Source organism: Paroedura picta, chromosome 7 (assembly GCF_049243985.1).
Source record: "Paroedura picta isolate Pp20150507F chromosome 7, Ppicta_v3.0, whole genome shotgun sequence".
Classification (NCBI taxonomy): domain Eukaryota; kingdom Metazoa; phylum Chordata; class Lepidosauria; order Squamata; family Gekkonidae; genus Paroedura; species Paroedura picta.
Genome location: NC_135375.1, coordinates 51154784 through 51174629, shown reverse-complemented (window position 1 = coordinate 51174629; position 19846 = coordinate 51154784). Strand labels below are relative to the sequence as shown.

Sequence of the window (19846 nt, the reverse complement as noted above, 5' to 3'; positions counted from 1 at the left end):
GGCCCACAGGTTGGGGATTGCTACTTTGGAGGATGTTTCTTGGGCATTATACCCCAAGATCCCAGCTTGTCTCAATCCCTACTGTCCACAGAGTGGAGATTATGAACAGGAAAAGAAGGCTAGAAAGGTTAACCCCTTTGTATCCCCACCAGCACTTGCTGTATCCTAGTATTTATGATGCAAAACCTGGTGAAACTGTGACATATATAGTTTAGGACCCATCACGCTTTAGTCAAGGAAGGGTTTCTGTTTTGCATTTTCCTAGCACACAAAGAATAATGATGGGATGGTATCTGGAATGTGTTAGCACTTAAGTGTCAAGAGTATTATTCATTGGCTCATTAGCACCATGTTGCCTTCTGGACATACTCGTAGTGATTTTCTAAAGGGGTCTTCTTGTTCTAAATGGAACGGCAGAATGCTCTGAGATCAGGCACAAGATAACAGGGCAAGTCTTTAACACTCCAAATGAATGCATGAACTGTGAACAGTATTTGGTAAAGAGAGTTCTGCTCCTTGGATGGGATATATCTTGTTGCTTCTAACCAAATCACTGTTATATTCTGTGTAATCCATGTTGTGTTCACATTATGTTAAAAGGTTTAGAATGTAGGGCTTGGTTGATCAAAAGGTCAGAGAGCCTGGACAGTTGATAATGTTGATCGAGCGATCATTCATTCATTCATTCATTCATTCATTCATTCATTCATTCATTCATTCATTCATTCAATTTTTAGCCCTTGTCTCTCAGACTTGAGGCTGGTTACATCAACAACTCCATTAAAATCCTCCCCTATAAAAACTTCACTACCCCAACAAACAAGATGGCTAAAAACTTCCTTCTGTTCACAGACAACCCCTAGGGGTTGTCGGGGGGGGGGGGGCTAGATTTTAATCCCGGCCTCAACCAAAGACCTAGCTGAAGAGCTCTGTTTTGCAGGCCCTGTGCCAGACCTGAAGTCCAACATCACCTAGAGCCAAGCTCTCTCCAGTCCAAAGTAAATAGGGTGAGGCAGACAAGGAGGTTAAAAGGCTCCGTCTGTCAACTTTGGTTACCGTATCCAGCCTCAGCGGCCTTCCAACCTGAGCCAGCCACAGCGGGGCTCATCTCTGAAAGCCATGCTGTTTCCGAGATGCTTTGTGCCAGCTCTGTAGCAAGGAAGGCCACATTGCCCGCATCTGCCACTCTGAGAACCAACTCCACGGCTGCCAACCACGTGCCTCTTCTGAAGAGGGTGAGCAATAGAGGAAAACATCTAAGAGAGTATCACCAAACACAAACACCTGGTATCCACTGATCTGCAGCCATCCATCTGCCAGTCATTATGGACATCACAGAAGATCCATGTTACTGTCCACATTGAGGGGTCATGTTGCATTATGGAGGTCGATTCGGGGTTCACTCACTCCATTATCTCCAGGGGCACCCATGCCAAGCTCTACCCAACCAACTCTCCATGATTGAAACCCCTCAGCTGACTGTGGCTGACTGACTTCCAAGACAAGCAGGTTTCCATCATTGGCATTGGGTCCTTCCATGTCCAGTATAAGACCATCTCTACTAACCGGATCTTCTCAGATCTGGGAAGTGAAGCAAAGTCAACCACAGCTAGTATTTGGATGGAATATCTGCAAGAATACCAGGGTTGTGACATGGAAGTCAGCAATGGCAAACCACCTCTGAATGTCTTTTGCCTTGAAAACCCTACAGATTGCCATAAATTAGCTATGATATGGTGAAAAAAATACTTAAATACATAACCAGGATACTTGGTCTCAACAAGGGTCTGTGCAATTCAGCATTTAGTTTTCAATAGTGGTCCTCTGACTCAAGAAAGTTCACATCTTGTTTTGGATGGTGGTAGCTGATTGATTTTGTTAGCCCCTAGGATTTACTGGTTAATGTATATTACTGGATATATATCTAATTCACAGTACTGCAAAGTCTGTGCCTGCTTAAATCCAGACACCAGAACCATGACAGATCTTTCTGCAAAACTGAGAATAGGCCATGGCTTGCAGAAAAAAACGGATATCTTAAAAAGAAACAACGTGGATGAGAAAATCCTGCAAAATAATAGCAAGCAGGGCCTGTAGCTTTAAGAATCAAAGACCTTCAGTGGTAACCACAATAGCATCACCAGATTCAAGCTTTCATTAAATTTATTGTTATAAACTTTGATTTTGTACACAATTGGATCCTTGCATGTTAAAGTGGATTACACCACTGAGTGCCTTCGAAGGCAACAAATGAGAGATATAATACAAAAAAGGACAAATGCGTTTAGGATGGCAGACTGTTCGTAATTTGGTGATAGGGAAGCAATGAGCGCCAGAACAGCTTTATATTGGGTCCCAAACCAAACAAACACATACCGAATATGCTTAATACAGAGGGTGTACCAGGGCACCGCTTTGTAACTCAGGTGAGCGACCCTTGTTCACTGTGACAGTCACATTTTCATCGCTTTTACTGGCGCAGAGAGGCAGGGAAATAAACAACCGAGCTCCAGATAGTCAGTAGTCCGGGGGCGCAATTCGGTTTCGGACTTTCAAAAGGTAGTGTGATCTCGTGGATATTCGAGCTGCGAACAGGGAGGCATTCAAGACACGCGCCGGAGTCGAGCGAAATGACAAACCTCTGCGCGTGAGAGTTCAGCTCTGCCCCCTGCCAACTACAGACCAGCGACCTCCTCCAATCTGCGCTTGCCTCAGTCTTTCCCGGAGAGCGCGCGACCCCCGCTTCCCCCCTCCCGCCGCGGTGGAGGACGTGCTGGAGCGCGGCTGGTTCTGCAAAGGCGCCCTTCGTCACTAAAATGCCGCTGATTGGCGCCTGAGGCGGCGCGCGCTGAATTCGTGCACGAGGGGAGGCGAAGCGGCTGCCTCCTCCCGCCCCCTTGTTTGCATTGTGCGGGCGCTTTGCACGCGCAGCGCCAGGGCTGGAGAGGGAGGGTGTCTTTCTCGGGCTCAGGATCCCGAGCAACTTAGGCAACTGTGGCGGTGCTGCTTCCCTCGCTGCAGCTAGCGCGACCACCACGTCCTCCGGAAAGGGAGCGCATGATGGCGGCCGCCCCGGCCGCGGTGGTAGAGGTGAGCGGGAGCAGCACCGGGAGCGGCACCAGCGACACTTCCAGCACCGGCGAGGAGGAAAGGATGAAGCGCCTTTTCCAGACCTGCGACGGGGATGGCGACGGCTATATCAGCAGGTAATAGCCGCCGAGGCGGGTGGAGCACCTTCTGTGCACCTCTAGTAAAGTGGTGCCTCAACTTTGCAGTAAGTTTCCTAGTGGAGAGTTAGAGTGGAGCAAGGAAGATGGGCATCAGGTTGGGCTAGTTCACGCTTGTTGTTGACCCTTTCTGCATACTGTTTCCCAAGAAAGCCTTTTATCCCTCGTGGCCTATTGTTTTTGTGACTATAACAAGTAGGTAATTACAAACTACTACTAATCTTAAATATTTGTATTGGGATTACAGAGTGGTCTTCTGTTCATGTTGAAAAGCCCTTTTCATTGTTCGTTCTGTACTTAATGCTATTTGAACTATAGATTAATGCTATTTATGTGGCTGTTTTTAGATGTGTCTCTACACTAGCCAGTGGTATTAGAAGGGTTAGGTAGCTGTTTGGTACTTTTACCCCATGAACTCTACATTTAATTTGCTTAGACTGGTGGTTATGGTGGCATAGCAGTACAGCTTTTTGTGCTACAGCATAACCTGAGAAGGTGTGGATCCTGTAGGATGAGTCCATACTGTAAATCCTTCCTGTTTCAACATTAAGCTAACTTTTCAAGAGATAATACTGGCATGGGGGAAAATGACTGTGTAGTGCCTTTCCCATATTGCCAGGATTTCTCATAGTTGCCTGGGTTTATTAGGGCAGAGTAGTGACACTGTAGCTCCTGTGCTGGAAAAATAATGGAAAACCCCAGTCTGAGAAAATATATGCACTTCTGCAGTGTAGGAGAACACTATGTGCCTTTCAAAAATGCCTATCTTAAAGGAGGATTAATCATAGAATCATAGAGTTGGAAGGGGCCATACAGGCCATCTAGTCCAACCCCCTGCTCAATGCAGGATCAGCCCTAAGCATCCTAAAGCAGGATTAATAAGAGTTTGATATCCTTTCTGAGCCATTAAATTGCCAATATGCAAGTGTTGTAGTCTAGTTTTTAAAAAGTTGAGTAGTGAACATGCTTTCCCAGCATATTTTCTTCTATCTTTCTAGCTCTTTCCCTAAAGGCTGAAATACATGAGCACTTGGATGTTTTCAGATGGCCATCTAGAAATCCAAATGGAATATACCTTGTTATTGATTACATTCTTAGGTACCGTTCTAGCATATCTACTTGCATAAGCAAGTTTTGAGTTATTTATTTATTTATTATATTTCTATACCGCCCTCCCCGGAGGCTTATGTGAGACTTGGAGCCAATTCACATGTTACAAAGTCCATGTGTTTCCCATATGGATGTCCAGTAAACATATCCTGGGAGATTCCTCCCTCAAACTAAATTCTAGATGAATGGGAGCCTAATTGGGACTGGGACCACAGGACAATGAATTTAAGATTGTTTCTTGTGTTATTTCACTGCCCTGAAACAAATCTGGAAGGCTGTTACTTGCACACTGGGGCTGTTACTTGCACACTGATGGTGATGGGAAAGTTACCTCCACCCAAGGTCATTTCATAACAGGAAAACCTTGGATCAGTACCAAAAATTGTGTTGATTAGTTGCTGAGAACTAGGCGTTGCCAGGACTAAAGGAAATATCTACATTCAGGGGCAGTAAACCTTTGAGTACCAATACTAACAGATAATATCAGGAAAGGCCATGGCCTGTATGCCCTGATGCTGTCCCTGCAGAGAATCCGGTTGGCCATTGTATAAGCCAGGATGCTGAACTAGATTGACCACTCATGATCCAGCAGGGCTCTCCTTATATTCTTAAGACAATAGCAACCTCTCTGTAAGGCCTCACTTTTCCTTATTGTGCCTGCATCTGCATGTGTGTTCCAGTATTTCTTGTGCTTGGGTGCTGATTTGGGTGAGTGCAAGGAGCATTGAGGCATGTTGTTTTGTAGAGGGCTTGATGTCCTGAATTGAATGAGCACAGTGGACTGCATCCATTATTCTCCACCCGCCCTGCAATTATGCCTTTACTTGGATAAGAAGTAGAGTTCTCTCATCTTGACAGAACATTTCTGTATGTTGTTATTTGTGTTGTAGAAAAAGTTCCACACTGATGCTGGAGTCAAACTTTTGTGGGCTTTTGTCTACCTGGAAGGAAAAGTGCCTGAGAAATGGGAATGCAGTGTTTTGCATGGGGACAAAGGTGCAAGGAACAAAGGTGTAATGAAATGTGATACAACAGGTATTCCTATGGGCTTGTTTTGTAATGTCACTTCCATCTAGTACAACATTAAGCCAAAGGGGTTCCCTACTTCCTTGAACAGAGGGTTGTCATTCATGCTCAGAAAGGAATATCATGGATAAAGATGTCAATGTGTGTTACTCACACAGTTAATAAGAGACCAGAAAAACACCTTGTGTAGTTTCATAGTGGAAATTATCTCAGGGACAGCATTGAATAACTATAGCATGATCACATACATTTATGAATAAGGACCTGAATTGAACAATTTATTTATTATATTTATATACCACCCTCCCCTTGCGGCTCAGATAATTGAAAGGACAGCAATCCTTTGTATTTGATAGTGAACAAAGTGCCATAATTGAAAGCCAAATTGAACTGATCATGAAGGTATTATGAAAAATCCAGCAAATAAGTACATATGATCCAAGAAACAGTGGATTTATTGAGTTCCGAGTATTACAGAAACAGTGCTCTCATTTGTGTGAGTATAGGTGGTCCCTTATAAAGGTGCCCAACCACTGTGGTCATCATCCCTGTCTTCTGAGATGACGTGGGTAGCAAATCAGGAAGAGGGCCTTTTCAATCATGGCACCAAAACTCTGGAACTCAGTCCCCAGGGAGCCTCCTCTATCCCTTTCTGTCACTGTCATCCAATAGCTGGTGGTTTATTTATTTATTTATTTATTTATTTATTTATTTATTTATTTATTTATTTATTTATTTATTTATTTATTTATTTATTTTGCATTCCTTCAGTAATCCTACCTTACTATCAAATATTTTAATTGCTATTTTTATATTATGTAATTTTGTAATGATTTACGTTTCATTGGGGGGCGGTGATTTTAACAGTTTTAAAATGTGGTTTTATTATGTATATACTTTAAATGTGAGCTGCCCTGGTAGTCTCTGAAGGGGCAGATGGAGGTAAAGACAGATCCCCTGCCTCAGTGTATATAGAAAGTGTAAGCACTTGATGTGCATCCTCCTGCTATGGCCATGTATTCTTGATGTTCACTCAATATTTTCTCACTTTCGTAGACTGTACTGGTAGGTTTGCTGCTTGCTCCATAATCATTGCCACAAAGACTTCTTCCTGTGTGTTTCCTGAGGGCATGTTTAACATTTGCAAGATCGGCATATCCAAGAGACTGAGTATTGCTTGTAGTATAAGAAGCATTATGGATGAAAGTTTTTATGTGTATTCTAAGCAGGATTTCCTTAAGTAGATGTTGGCTGCTTTGATCTCACTGTCCTGTTCTGCTGTATTTTTCTATCCTCCCAGTTGCTGAAATAAGTCTCTAGAGATAGCTTATGTTTCCTTGCTGCCTCTCAAGATGTAGACATGGCCCCAGTAGAGGTTGCAGGTTAACTCTTATTTCCAGATGCAGGCCTTCAGGCTTTACGCTGCAATAAAAAGTTAAAACATCTGTATTGAATCCAAGAACAGAAACTGAAATATTGGGCCACCAGTAAATACTTGGTTAGACCACCAATGGTCACAATGTACAGCTTGTGATCGAGCGGAGAACCTTTTTTAATGAATTAAATTTGCTGCAGATTTTGAATATTTTCAACTTTAAAATTAATTGAAGCTCGAGAACTAGTTTAACTTGATGTGTGTTTTCCTTTTCCATGGTATCATATCTGTGGGTTGCTTCTTGCCTTTAAAAACCTTCAGAAGTCTTGTAAGCTTTTTTTACTCTTGAAATAAAGAAAAACACTTCATTGCACACATCTTCATTTAGCGTATGGAAACAAGTTATTTGCATTCCTAATGAAATTATATGAAGACTCAGCTGTGGGAAACCCATTGTTGTGTATTAAATTGGAAACCTCTTTAAATGTGATCTGGGTACTGGAGCCACATATGGAGAGAATGGGCACCTCCTGAGAGAACAATTAACGGTTAGTCTCTGAATAGCTAAGCTGCCATTTTATAATGGCAAATAAAAGAATAATTGCTGAATGATCTTGCAGAGGAATTGCATTTGATGATTCAGGAATATTTTGGAATCTGGTGGTTTTATACCTTTTCACTGAAATTCTGGACTATATATAGTAAATGCAAAAAATCTACATGTAGGTGGGATACTGTTGTATTTTTATACTTATTTATTTATTTGTTTGTTGATTTAGATTTCTATACCACCCATTTCTTTGCAGCTCTGGCAGTTTACACAGAACATTATAACTTACATGAAACATTATGCAGACTATAACATCAAAAGAACTTTAAAAAACATCAAAAGATTACGAAAACCACAATTATAATATAATAACAATTAACAGTAACTTTGGGAGAGTCATGGGCAGGCATCTGGGGGGACCAGCAGGTGTTCTGAGTCGGTCGGCCTCAAGCAAATGCCTGGTGGAAGAGCTCCCTCTTGCAGACCCTGCAGAACAGTGGAAGTTCGGGCAGGGCTCTGATCTCCTCAGGAAGCTCGTTCCACTTGTAAGCAAAGAAATATTTAAGTGCTGATATTGCAAGTTTAGATACACAGTTTTTATTACAGAGCACTTGTTTGTTATATGCTTTCAGTATTAGCATGGACTATTTTTATTAGATCATTTGAAACAAAATTGCATTTCTATTTTGTTTTGTGAAAAAATGAATATATACTCACATACAGACATACCTTTACATTAACTTTAGTAGGGGAACTGCAATTGGTAAAATCTTGAGCACCTTAAAAACTTATTTAGTGGGTTTGCCAGTGTATGGATAATCTCACCTTAGTTCCAATTACAGAGCAGTAGCAGGCTATTCTTTACTCATTGTTTATACACCAAAGTTGTGCTAAGTTGCTGATCAAGACCATTCCCTCATGCTGAACCCAGTGAAGGTTAAGGTGCTGATTATCCGGACTGAGAAAATTCTCTCCCCAGATACGTGCTTTGGACCATTCAAAGTGGATTGTTTGGTTACCTTTCCCTATCCAAATATACTTCAGGAGATTTGCTGATTGTTGTTGCTAGCCATTCAGTTGTGTTCAATTCTTGACAATCCCATGGCACAGCTGCTGCCATGATCCCGCACCACCTTCCTCAGCTAGGCAGTGTTCTTACCGGTGTCCACCCCGATTGCATCCAACCACTGTGCCCTTTGTTGGCCAGGTTTCCTTTTTCCACTGACCAATCCTAGCATAATTGCCTCCTCCGTTGGGTTGGATCACATGATATGGCCAAAATATGTGAGCTGGATTTTCATGATTTTGCCTACCAATGATATATTAGACTTTATGTGCTGTAGGAATTCCTGGTTTATGACATTTGCTGACGATGGAACCCATAGAAGCCTTTTCAACTCCAGAGTTCAAATGAATGGATTCTTCTCTTGTCCAATTTTTTATCGTCCAACTTTCGCACCCATAAGTGGCTATTGGTAATATGATAGATCTAACCAATCAACATTTGGCATTCAGGCTTATGCCTTTGCTTCTCCATGTTCAGTTCAATCTCATAATTCCTGAGGGACCCAGAGCTATTTTACGTTTTGTTTACATACTGCAGTCGCCAGTCACATCAATTTGTGATCCAAGAAAAATGGATTCTTGAACATATTTGATCTCTTCACTAACACTTATTGTGTTGTTATTGTGACATGTCTGTTTTTTGCATTGGTCATTATTTTTGTCTTTTTAGTGTTAACTTATACCTGCTATTTTTGTTAAGGTCTTATAAGTCTACCCTAAATAAAGGTAAAGAGTACTATAAAGTCACAGTTGGCTCATGGAACCCCATGAAGTTCTACCTCATAGGTTTCCAAGGCAAGAGATGATTGGATTTACTTTGCCATTGCTTTCATCTGCATAGTTATTCCTAGTGGATGATGGCATAATGCAGATAACTTCCCTTTTTAGAAAAGATAATAGGTATTGAACTCTATGGTTACAGTAAAAATTTGAAATAACTATTGCACCATCTGAGAAGTTTCTTGAACATGCTACACGAATGGTATTTTGCTGAGAATTTGTAATTACTATTAATTGCAAGAGCCACATGATTACTGTGTGCCCTGTCCCCACCATACACTCTCACACAATAAGATATACCTATTAAGATTACATATATAACTCTCCCTTTAAATTACCAAAGTAACTCTGAGTGAGCTGTCATTCAACTCACAATTGTTGCATGCTCCCTGGCATGAACCCCACAGCTCAGGTGTGAACAAGATGGCCATGGCTACTGTTTTTTATTTCAGGATGAAGTAAAGAAGGGGTTGAAATGTAAAGGATTTTCACTGCAGGAGCAAGTAGTTTGTGCAGTCTTTCCTCTTCCCTCTTCCCAGCATGAGCCACAATACGGAAGAATGAGATTTCTAAGCCTCCTGGAAGAGAGCAGGTCACAGTGACACACTGTCTCACTATGGCCAGCTTCCTCTTTTCACAAGTGGTTGGCTGCCAGGGTGGTAGCAGTGGTTTTACACTCTGTTCTTTGCTGCTGACTTTTCCTCTTCCCAGAAACATTCAGGATAGACTCTACTTCTATTCCTAGCACAAGGTCTTGGCTCAGAGCCTTGTTCAGTCCCTCCAGTAGTTTCTATTTCAAGTTGGGAAGCACTTGTCAACCACAAGCTCTTCAGAAGAGCCATGACTGGTGTGCCTTACAGTCGTGCATGGCTTCCAAGCTGTTGAGTATCACTGGGCTAAAACACCTCAAAAGACAAGGGGTCTTGCTTTGTAGAACAGATGAGACTAATGTGCAGGTTATTAGCCAAGCTTTCAGGATTGCAGTCCAATAATTATTGAGTCCAGTTCTCCATTGCACTGTTCTTGCAAACACCCCTATTCCTCAAGGCCATGAACCATCTGTGCTGCCAGTCTGTGAAGCAGCTCAGTAGTGCTTGCTGCGTTCCACTGTTCATCCAACATATGCATGCATTAAAGTGCCAAAATTCTTATTTTTTAATGGTGGATGGGACACCGTTAGAGGTGTGGAGACAGAAAAAAAGGTTTTCTTTGTGGGTTTTTGTTTTTGAGAACTGTCAGTTTTGTACCTATTGTACCTTTCAGAATGAGCAAATATTTTGCGCCTTCCGATTGGCCCCTCTGCTTGTCAGCCCGGGGCCAATTGTTGGCCCCCCCATCCCAGACTGAGCCCACCCCAAATCTAAACAGAGGCAGTGAAGAAAGGAAAAAAGTATTTTAAAAAGTAGTTTTCTGAAAATGTCTGTTTCCATTCTTTCTAATGTTTGATCCGAGTGTGGGGTGGAAAGTAAACTGAAGTAAGAGCACACTTAATTGAGCTTTATGAGCAGGAAGGGTGGGGTCATGATTGTCCAGACAAGTCTAAGAAATTTGTCTTGGAGGAAGATACGCCCCTTCTCCCAATCTCCACCTGAACACCTGCTGGCCATCTTATTGTTGCTGTGTGCATTCATGTACATCTGCTAGTATTAGCTGTGGAAGTGCAGAGCTTCTCTACTCTTACTAACTTCTCTGGCACCTGGCTTTTAATTTGTGTGGTTCATTTTAATGAGAACATTTAACATATTCCTATTGATAGCTTTTTGGAACTAAATTTGTAAGTTAGGAAAGCTGATTTGTATAATCACAGTGATAGTAGAAAGAAGTTTAGAACATTACACTATTGAAAGTTATCTATAATTAGAAACAGTCATGGCAACGCCCTGAAGCTTTAGTATTTGTTAGTAATTATCTTGTAGTTAATCAGGTAACTTGTACCAATTTAGATTTAATTTAGCATGTTCTAGAAGCAAATTCTAAAATTGGCAAAATGACAACTTTGTAATAGCAGATTAAGGGCATGCTGATAGTACTGTATTTTTCTCAAGGAGTCCTTTGTTTACCAAAATTGAACTTTCCTGAGCTGCATACGTAGACGCACTTTTAAGAACGGATAGCATTGCTATCGGCTTTATATTATCAAAGCTCAAGTTTGATAATTTAACAGAAATTCCAGAAGAGTAGGTGTCTTACGGTGTCACTGTATGCAATATTACTCCAGGGTAACTTTTGAAATCAGTGTTCTTATGCTTTTTAGCAGGAGTTCAAGAGTGAATTTGTTATGCTTTGAACATTTCCTAGGGCTTCAATGTTTTAATAAAAACAAAAATATAATTCTGGTTTTCTAGCATGCTGAAAAACATACATGATGCTCATAGCTAGTATAGTGGGTGAATCCCACAGAGAATTTTTGCAAATGGGTAAGAGAGAATATTGGTTGTCTGTAGTTGACACATGCTATTCCAGTATGGAGTATCACCTGTCTGATCCAGAAGGTTGCAGGTGGTCACTGTGTAAGCTTGTGTTACTATTAAGGGAAGTATGTGTAAATGCAGTTCCATATTTTCATGACAACTTGATGTAGTAGTTAAGAATGGTAACTTCTAATTTGGACAGCCAGGTATGATTTCCCCACTCCTACACATGCAGCTAGCTTGAGTGACTTTAGGCTAGTCACAGTGATGTTAGAACTGTTCTCATGGAACAGTTCTGTCAGGGCTCTCTCATCCCCTCTTCCCTCACAGAGTGTTGTGGGGAGAGGAAGGGAAACTGATTGCAAGTCAGTTTGAGACTTCTTTTGATAATGAAAAGTGAGGTATAAAAAGAGTGGTTGCTCTTGAAAATTTTGTTGGAAATTATGGTTTTCATGTGTTTGCAGCTTCATGTAGTGGTTAGGAGCATGGACTTCTGCTCTGGCGAGCCGGGTTTCATTTCTCGCTCCCCCACATGCAGCCAGCTGAGGGATCTTGGGCTCACCACAGCACTGATAAAGCTATTCTGACAGAGCAGTGATATCAGGGCTCTCTCAGCCTCACCTACCTCACAGGGGTTCTCTTGTGGAGAGAGGAAAGGGAAGCCGTTTTGAGACTCCTTCTGTAATAGAGAAAATCAGCATATAAGAACCAACTCTTCTTCTTCTTCTTAATACGTGAAGTAGCCTTAATTTGAAAGTGTGTTTTTAATACGTGATGTAGCCTTAATTTGAAAGTGTGTTAGAGCTGCTTCAAACATTAGGCTCTTGTCTATAAGTACATTTTTGTTTAAGAAATCAAATAAATCTTGTGATTATAATTGTGTATGACGATGATGGTCATATAAGCAAGCAAGTGGAACCAGTATTTAAATAGACTTGCACTAATCAGCCTGTGTTGCTTTGTTATGATTCCGAGCTGTCATTATATCTAGAATACAGTCATGTCTATCCTGTTCCAAATTTCATGGGAGGCCTCTAAATATCAGCACACAAGACAGAAGATGGAATTGTTTTAATGAGTCGGTATCTTTTCTGATCAGTTAATAGTGATAAGAATGAGAGTGCTGCATTTCAGTTCATATTAGCATTGAGACCTTTCCTAGTGCAGCAGTTGTTGGTTGTCGCATGTTACTTTCTCAGTGCTCTCTTGATAGCTTCAGCTCCCATTACGTCCTTGTGGTTTCAGTTTTATCAATTTACTAGTAATAAAGCCTGCTGTATGAGGAATACAGCGGGTGCTAGCAACTTACAGTTTGTCGTGTCCCCCGGTGGCGGCTCTGTGGGGCGGCGGCTGTCTGTGGCTTCAGGCCGGGAGCAACTGCGAGCCACGCTGTGCGCAGCTCACAGTTGCTGGGGCTGGGAATCAGAGGGACGCGCCTGCCGATTGGTCCCTCTGATTGTCTGTCCAGAGGAAGGGTCCAATCCGGACCCTTCCTCATCACGGACACATCCCGTCCCAGAACCCCTTAGCGTTTTATTTAGTCCACGGTGCCTGCGGCGCCACGGGCGGTGTTTAGATGTTTTAAATTACATTAGGTAAATTTTCTTGTAATTTTGAGATGTTTGAGTTCTCTTGTACAAATTGTTTTAAATAACACCTTGAATGACACCTTAAATAACACCTTAAATAACACCTTTAAATTGAACTTTTCAAGTAATTAGCGTCGGCCAACCAGCAAGCAGAAGAAACTGAATAATGGTCTACCCAAGGCTTGGTCCTGGCTCCTGTTCTATTCAGTCTGTATATCTCTGATTCCCAAAATGATACCTAGGAAGTTTGCTTGTGCAAATGACATAGTGAAGGCACAAATCAGTTGGAGGGACTGAGAAATTCTGACTAGGGATCTCAAACTTCTGACTGACTACTACCATAAATGGCAGCTTGGGATAAGTCCAGGAAAAACAGAATGCTCCGGTCAGTTCATTTACAGAGACATGAGCACATTGGTCAGAGAGAGTGGACTGAAGGGGGATGAATTGGGACCTTGAGATGGTCAAGGGACCTCCAATCAGCGGATAAGATATGGTGGAGCGACAAGATTTTCTCCACAAAAACGCTTGTAAAAGCCTCACAGCTAATGTCCAATTGTGTAATTTTGAACAGTCCTGTAACTAAGGAGGTTAAAGACTTAATTGTTTTAAAATAATTGTGCTAACTTATTTGTTTCCTTGGATGCAGCATCCATTTTGGATGGTCATGACTATTTAGGTTGATTTATGTTAGCATGATTTGGCTGTAGCAAAAGTAACATGTCTCATTTCTTGGCAAATTCTTGTAAAAAGGTTGTTACATTTTCTTACAGTTGGATTCTAGGGATGCCATTTTTCAGGTGTTTCAAGACAAGTTATTTGTGTTGCAGTGTGTGAATAATTTGAAGAGTAGAGGGGGAAGAGTTGATTAAACAAACAGGAGGGATGGCATAACACCCCCTCCCCATTATCAGGTAGCTGCAGCTCCTGCCATGAAATGCTTGATCAGAGTCCCAGAACCTTCCATGGAAATTGCTCCACTCATCCCCATTCCTTTCTGTTCTCATGCTCTGGCCCAGACTGGCCTTCTATCATGCCTTCAGATGTTTTGGCTATTTCCTTCCTGCCTAGAGGTGCTAGTTGTAAACAGTACTATCCTTTGATAAGAACTATCCTGTGTAAACCTGAATTGTATTGGGGGGGATTTACCTCTAAAATTTACTTTTGATTCCTATTGATGTTGTTTTTTGCATCAAAGGAGTTCTCTTCTGAAATAAACTGAGTTTTTTTTGACAAAGCTCTGAGTTTGCCTATTTTTGGGAGATGTTATCAGCTTGTGTTTCTCCATAGCTGAATGAGTAAAACATTCACTTCGTTTTGACATGTAGCCTTCTAAGATTTTCTTGTACATGGTTGTGTCGGGGAAACATTGGAGGTTATAAGTTCTTTTGTTCAGATATTAGGTTCTGAAATTGAAATTGGCTGACCTGAAAATGCATTTGTCAAAATGAAAAAATGAAGTTACTTTATTTGACTTCAGATGACTTTGAATTATTGATCATTTTTATACAGAATGAGTATTGTGCTTATGAGCTAAACTAAATTTTTTTTTGCTCTTCTCTCTCTTTTCTCCATCCCCTTTTGCTTTAAAAAAATGCTTTAGGAATGACTTATTGATGGTGTGCCGCCAACTGAACATGGAGGAGTCTGTTGCTGAGATCATGCATCAGCTTGGTGCAGATGAAAATGGAAAGATCTCCTTTCAAGATTTTACGCGATGTCGCATGCAGCTTGTGCGAGAAATCAGGAAAGAAGAAGTAGAGCTTTCTGTGAAATCAGATGATGGCTGCAAAAAGAAAATACTAAGGGACAGAATAGCTTCCTGGCCAACAAGCAGTGATAACAGTTTGGGTAGGCGTGAATAATTTCATTATGCCTTGCATATCCAAAAATAATTATGCAGCTGTGAGTACTAGCATGTTACAAGTTTCTTAGAATTATAGAATAATAGAGTTGGAAGGGACCTCATGGGTCATCTAGTCCTAACCCCTGCACTATGCAGGACACTCACAACCCTATTCCTCATCCACTGTAACCTGCCACCCCCTTAAGCCTTCACAGAATCAGCCTCTCCGTCAGATGGCTATCCAGCCTCTGTTCAAAAATTTGCAAAGATGGAGAACCCACCACCTCCCGAGGAAGCCTGTTCCACTGAGAAATCGGTCTAACTATCAGGAACTTCTTCCGGATGTTTAGATGGAATTTCTTTTGAATTAATTTCATCCCATTCATTCTAGTCTGTCCCTCTGGGGCAAGAGAGAACAATTCTGCTCTATCCTCTATATGGCACCCTTTTAAATACTTGAAGATGGTTATCAGATCCCCTCTCAGTCGTCTCCTCTCTAGGCTAAACAGACGAAGCTCCCCCAACCATTCTTCATACGTGTTGGTCTCTAAAACCCACACCATCTTTGTTGCCTTCCTCTGGACACGTTCTAATTTGTCAACATCTCTCTTCAATTGGGGTGCCCAAAACTGAACACAGTACTCCAAACGAGGCCGAACCAGAGCAGAGTAAAGCAGTACCATCACCTCCCGTGATCTGGACACGATACTCTGTTTGATGCAGGTCATGAGAAGGCTTTACTCTCCAGCCAAAGAAGGTTTATACATGGGCTACCAAATAAGACGTCATGTCTCTCAAGTGCCTTCTCATGACCTGTTTTGGGCTCTGACAATCAGCAAAGGACTTGTGTTCCTTCTTCTACACAAATTATAATCCATTTCCTATTAAAAGAAAATTTTAGTCAGGTAACAACAAATCAAACAATTGGTATCATATTACTATTTTCAGTGCTATGTTGTTCCATGTTGCTTTGAATATAACTGGGTTTTATTATTGTTATTCTTCGTAGCTATTTGCTCCCCGGCAGAAGCTATTGCGAAACAGGCTGAGCTCCTGGGTCCTGTTGGGAGTATCCACAAAGTGGGAGTTACCGTTCATTTGTATTACACATTATCATTGATTTTGTAAAAAGAAAATAGAAGATTGTTAATTGTGCACCTTTTGTATACCTTTTCTGATTGTAAGATTATCTGTATACCTGTTCTATTTGTATAATTATTTTTATAGTTGACATTCCATTGTGGTGAGTTTATTTATTTCCTGTTGAATTTGCCACAAGTTTCCCTGTTCTGTTTGTTACTGTTGCTATTGCTGGCGGAAGATGGCAATAGAAGATTTCTTTGTTCTTTGTTCATCGTAATAGGTCTTTGTTCATTTTTTTAAATATTCCAGGTGCTCTATCAGGTGCTAGAGAGAGTTGGGAGTATGATTCTGGAGCCAGAGACCTTCAGAGTCCTGACTTGCACAGTCGTTCAGCTCTACAGAAGCTTCTAGAATATGGAGGCAGCACCATGAATCCACAAGTTGTGCTGCAGAAACTGCTTACCCAGGCTTCCAGTCTCAGCAGTACAGTTGGAGGAAGTTACTTAGAACTTGCTAACACAGTGAGTACATTTTTTTCATGTTTGTAAGAATTGAACAGAGTAGCATATCTTCTATCCTGGTTCCCCAAGGAGGGAGAGCACTAATGAAATAACCTGTCTTTTGTAGTTTTACTAAAGAGAAATTAAGGCAGAGTTGCAAGACTGGTAGTAGTGAATGAGTAAGCAGGCAGCAACAGAAACAGAAAGCAGCAACACCTAATTAACTGTCCACTTTGCTGGATGGTCCTAATTTTATCTACTCCCCAGGTGCTAGTTGCTTACCTGATCTAGGCCTCTCTCCACTGGCTCCCCTAGTGTACCAGCAGGTTCCAGTCAGAAGCATGTGTCCCTTTACCCCAAGCTGTCCTTTTAGCCCCTCTTGGTCAATCTCCATGTGAGGTTTTACCCAATCACAAATTGTTGCCAGGTAGGCCTGCAACCCCACCCCCTCCCCGGTTCCTTAGATTATGTGCAGCAATTAACTGTAACCAAATGGCCCAGGACCTATGGTCTTGAAAAGATGCGAGCTTGCCAAGATAACACCAATGACATTAGATTCAAGTGGGTAGCTGTGCTGGTCTGAAGCAGCACAACAAAACAAAATCAGAGTCCAGTGGCACCTTTAAGATCAGCAAAGATTTATTGAAGGTGTGAGCTTTCGAGTGCAAGCACTCTTCCTCAGACTAATGACATTACAGACTAATGACATTCTTCACACCTCCCCAATACCTAGATTTACTTAATGGAAGGAGTAACCGGCAGAGAAATAGGGAGTAACAGACCAACATTTAAACAGCCAGAGGCACACAGGTGTTAATTTGGGGCACTCTTAATGCAGGAACTTCACAATGTTTAATATTGTTGCCTTTTCCTAGCTCAGATATGTTAATTATTACTTTGAATCTTATCCCTTAGGAGATCAGCAGGTTGCTGTTGTTTTCTTGAACATAATTAATTTTTTATTTCAACAAACAATCAGTACCAAGCTGTCACTTTGTTATCGAGAATTGATATTCAGAAAAGACTTGGATCCATAAGGCATTTTGTTGTGCTTTATAACTTATTCAGATTTATCTTGTGCAGTGCATGTAGATTGAAAAAAAAATCTTTTAAATCAGTGCAACCCCCTTTATTTCTGTTAGAATCATGCATAGAAAAATCCATTTTATTATTATTGTGAGTCTTTAAAAAAAAACTTGGCTTATTCCATCTGAATTCTTGGGTTCTTAGCATAGTATTCTGACTTTGAAGAACAATACAACGAATTCATAACTCCTTAAGTTTCTTTATTTTTTAACTGGCAGTGGGTCAACCATATAACAAGCAGAGCTGTTAGATTCTTGTTCCTAAGTTTGGGCAGATTGTGAAGGTGAAGCCGCATGTGTTCCTTGGCAGACATGTGATAATTGAATGGAAAAGGGCAAATAAAAATATCAATAGGAGAACTTTAAATAAAAGCCAGTTTGAAAAGAGTATGCTGTATATATAACTATCATAGTACAGGAGATATTAACACCACAGTTTCATATATGTTATGTATGTGTTGTGCCGTGATGACAGTGATGCTAGAAGTTATTGTCCTAGCTATCTTTCAGTCACTAGAATCTTAGGAAAAAAGCTGTATCCCTGTGCATGACTTCCTTTGTTGTGATGGACTGGGTAGTCTTGATTCTGAACACGGCCTTGTTTACTAGTGGAAGGATGCTTTTATCGCAATGATATAAGGGTCAGAAGGGTATAACATTATGCTGTGCCATGGATAGTTTACAGAGATTTTTTGTGGAATTTAGGAGAAAATGAATGGAAAAGAGATTATTCTAGTACTGAGGAATAAATTCTAGTTCCACTTCTCTCTCCCCTCTTCCAAGCCTCAGTATATGTCCTGGATTTTTAGAAGATGGTTAATAGTGCAATAAATGATAGTTGTATGTCTGTTTATTTACAATATATGGTCTTGTTTGCTGAGGTTATTCTACATGATGTATATATTTCAAAGCATCTCTGAAGCTTAGTAATAATATTTGTTTGCTTGGTTGATGAATCTTTAACCTTTTGGTTGTTTGCACTGAAATGAGCAAGTCTTCAGTTAATCATAACTAAGTCCCATCGCACTGCTTCCTGTTATTAACCACTGACTAATTTTAGCTATATGGTGCCTAAAATGTGTATTTTATGCTGTCTGATGTCTAGAAAATGTTTTTTTTTACTTATCCCAATACTTGAGTTTCAGAAGTACTTTAAAATTCAGTTTAAGTGTTAAATGTAATTTTTAATGTCCTGGAATATAAACAGTAAATGTAAGCAGCCTCACTAATTTTGCATATTGGGAGGAGGGGAGAACAGCATTGGCTTTTCCCATTTCAGTCCATTAATCCATGAAGACTTGATTCTACTTTTTGATAGAGAAAACTTAAAACAGGACTGTGAGTTCTATGACTTCCTTCAGAACTTCACTCAGTGGAAGAAAGGATGAAGAGACCTGCAGTGAAGAAACTCCACACTAAATGGAAGGGAATCATAGAACTAACCTATTGTATATTATCCAACTTGCTGTATTATTGAATTTGTTCTTTATTAACCACTACAGAAATCAAGACTATCACTGAAGATTAAATTAATTCCAGAGTGCAAAGTGATTGATTCTGGATGACTGCCCAAAAGAGCATTAATGTTCTGCTTACATTAGAATAATGGGTAATCATTTGTGTGTTCAGGACCTATTTATTACCCTAAATTATGGACCAAATGCTGCAGATTTACACTAGATGTTGCTTTAATGCAAGAAGCTATTACAACTGTTTTGCAGAGGAGAACTTTTACAACAAAAACAAACTTAGGAACCCCCCCCCCAACAAAAGAACCTTTCAGTGCCCTAACAAACCTGTGCAAGAGAGTGGTTTGAATTAGAGGGAGGAATCTGTCAGGCTTGGGTTAGGCATCCCTACTTCAGACTTCTCCACTGTAAAAGTCACTGATAGCAGCACTATCAGCCCGTAGATAATAAAGAGCCACTTGCCCTATAGCTGAGCCTTATTGCAAGGCTGTATTAGAAAATGACATGATAGTATATCGATTTGTTTAAACCATTACTCTCCTTTGAACTACTTTAAATCTTTTTGTGCCTAATTCTGTTTGATTAGCATTATTTAGCTTTCATTTCTCTCCAGGTGTAGTTGCTAATGTATTTCTCTGAATGACTGGCAGGGGGCATTCTTAGGTAGCATTCATTCTTTCTTACCACACTGCTTTAGCTTCCTCCCAGTGTGATAAATCAAATGCTTGCT

General features: G+C 40.8%; 1 protein-coding gene across 4 annotated transcripts in view; it reads left to right on the top strand.

Annotated features, from left to right (window-relative positions):
- The first annotated feature begins 2844 nt into the window (after nucleotides 1-2844).
- The window catches only part of MCC (MCC regulator of Wnt signaling pathway), a 204752-nt gene continuing 187750 nt past the window's right edge, over nucleotides 2845-19846 (top strand). For 2 of the 4 annotated variants that reach the window (XM_077347792.1, XM_077347791.1), the window contains exons 1-3: nucleotides 2845-3206; nucleotides 14737-14984; nucleotides 16372-16583. In XM_077347792.1, the coding sequence (XP_077203907.1) occupies nucleotides 3058-3206; nucleotides 14737-14984; nucleotides 16372-16583 (609 nt within the window). In that variant the 5' untranslated portion in view covers nucleotides 2845-3057. The remainder of the gene's footprint in view (nucleotides 3207-14736; nucleotides 14985-16371; nucleotides 16584-19846) is intronic. The other 2 variants (XM_077347793.1, XM_077347794.1) reach the window with 2 other exon arrangements.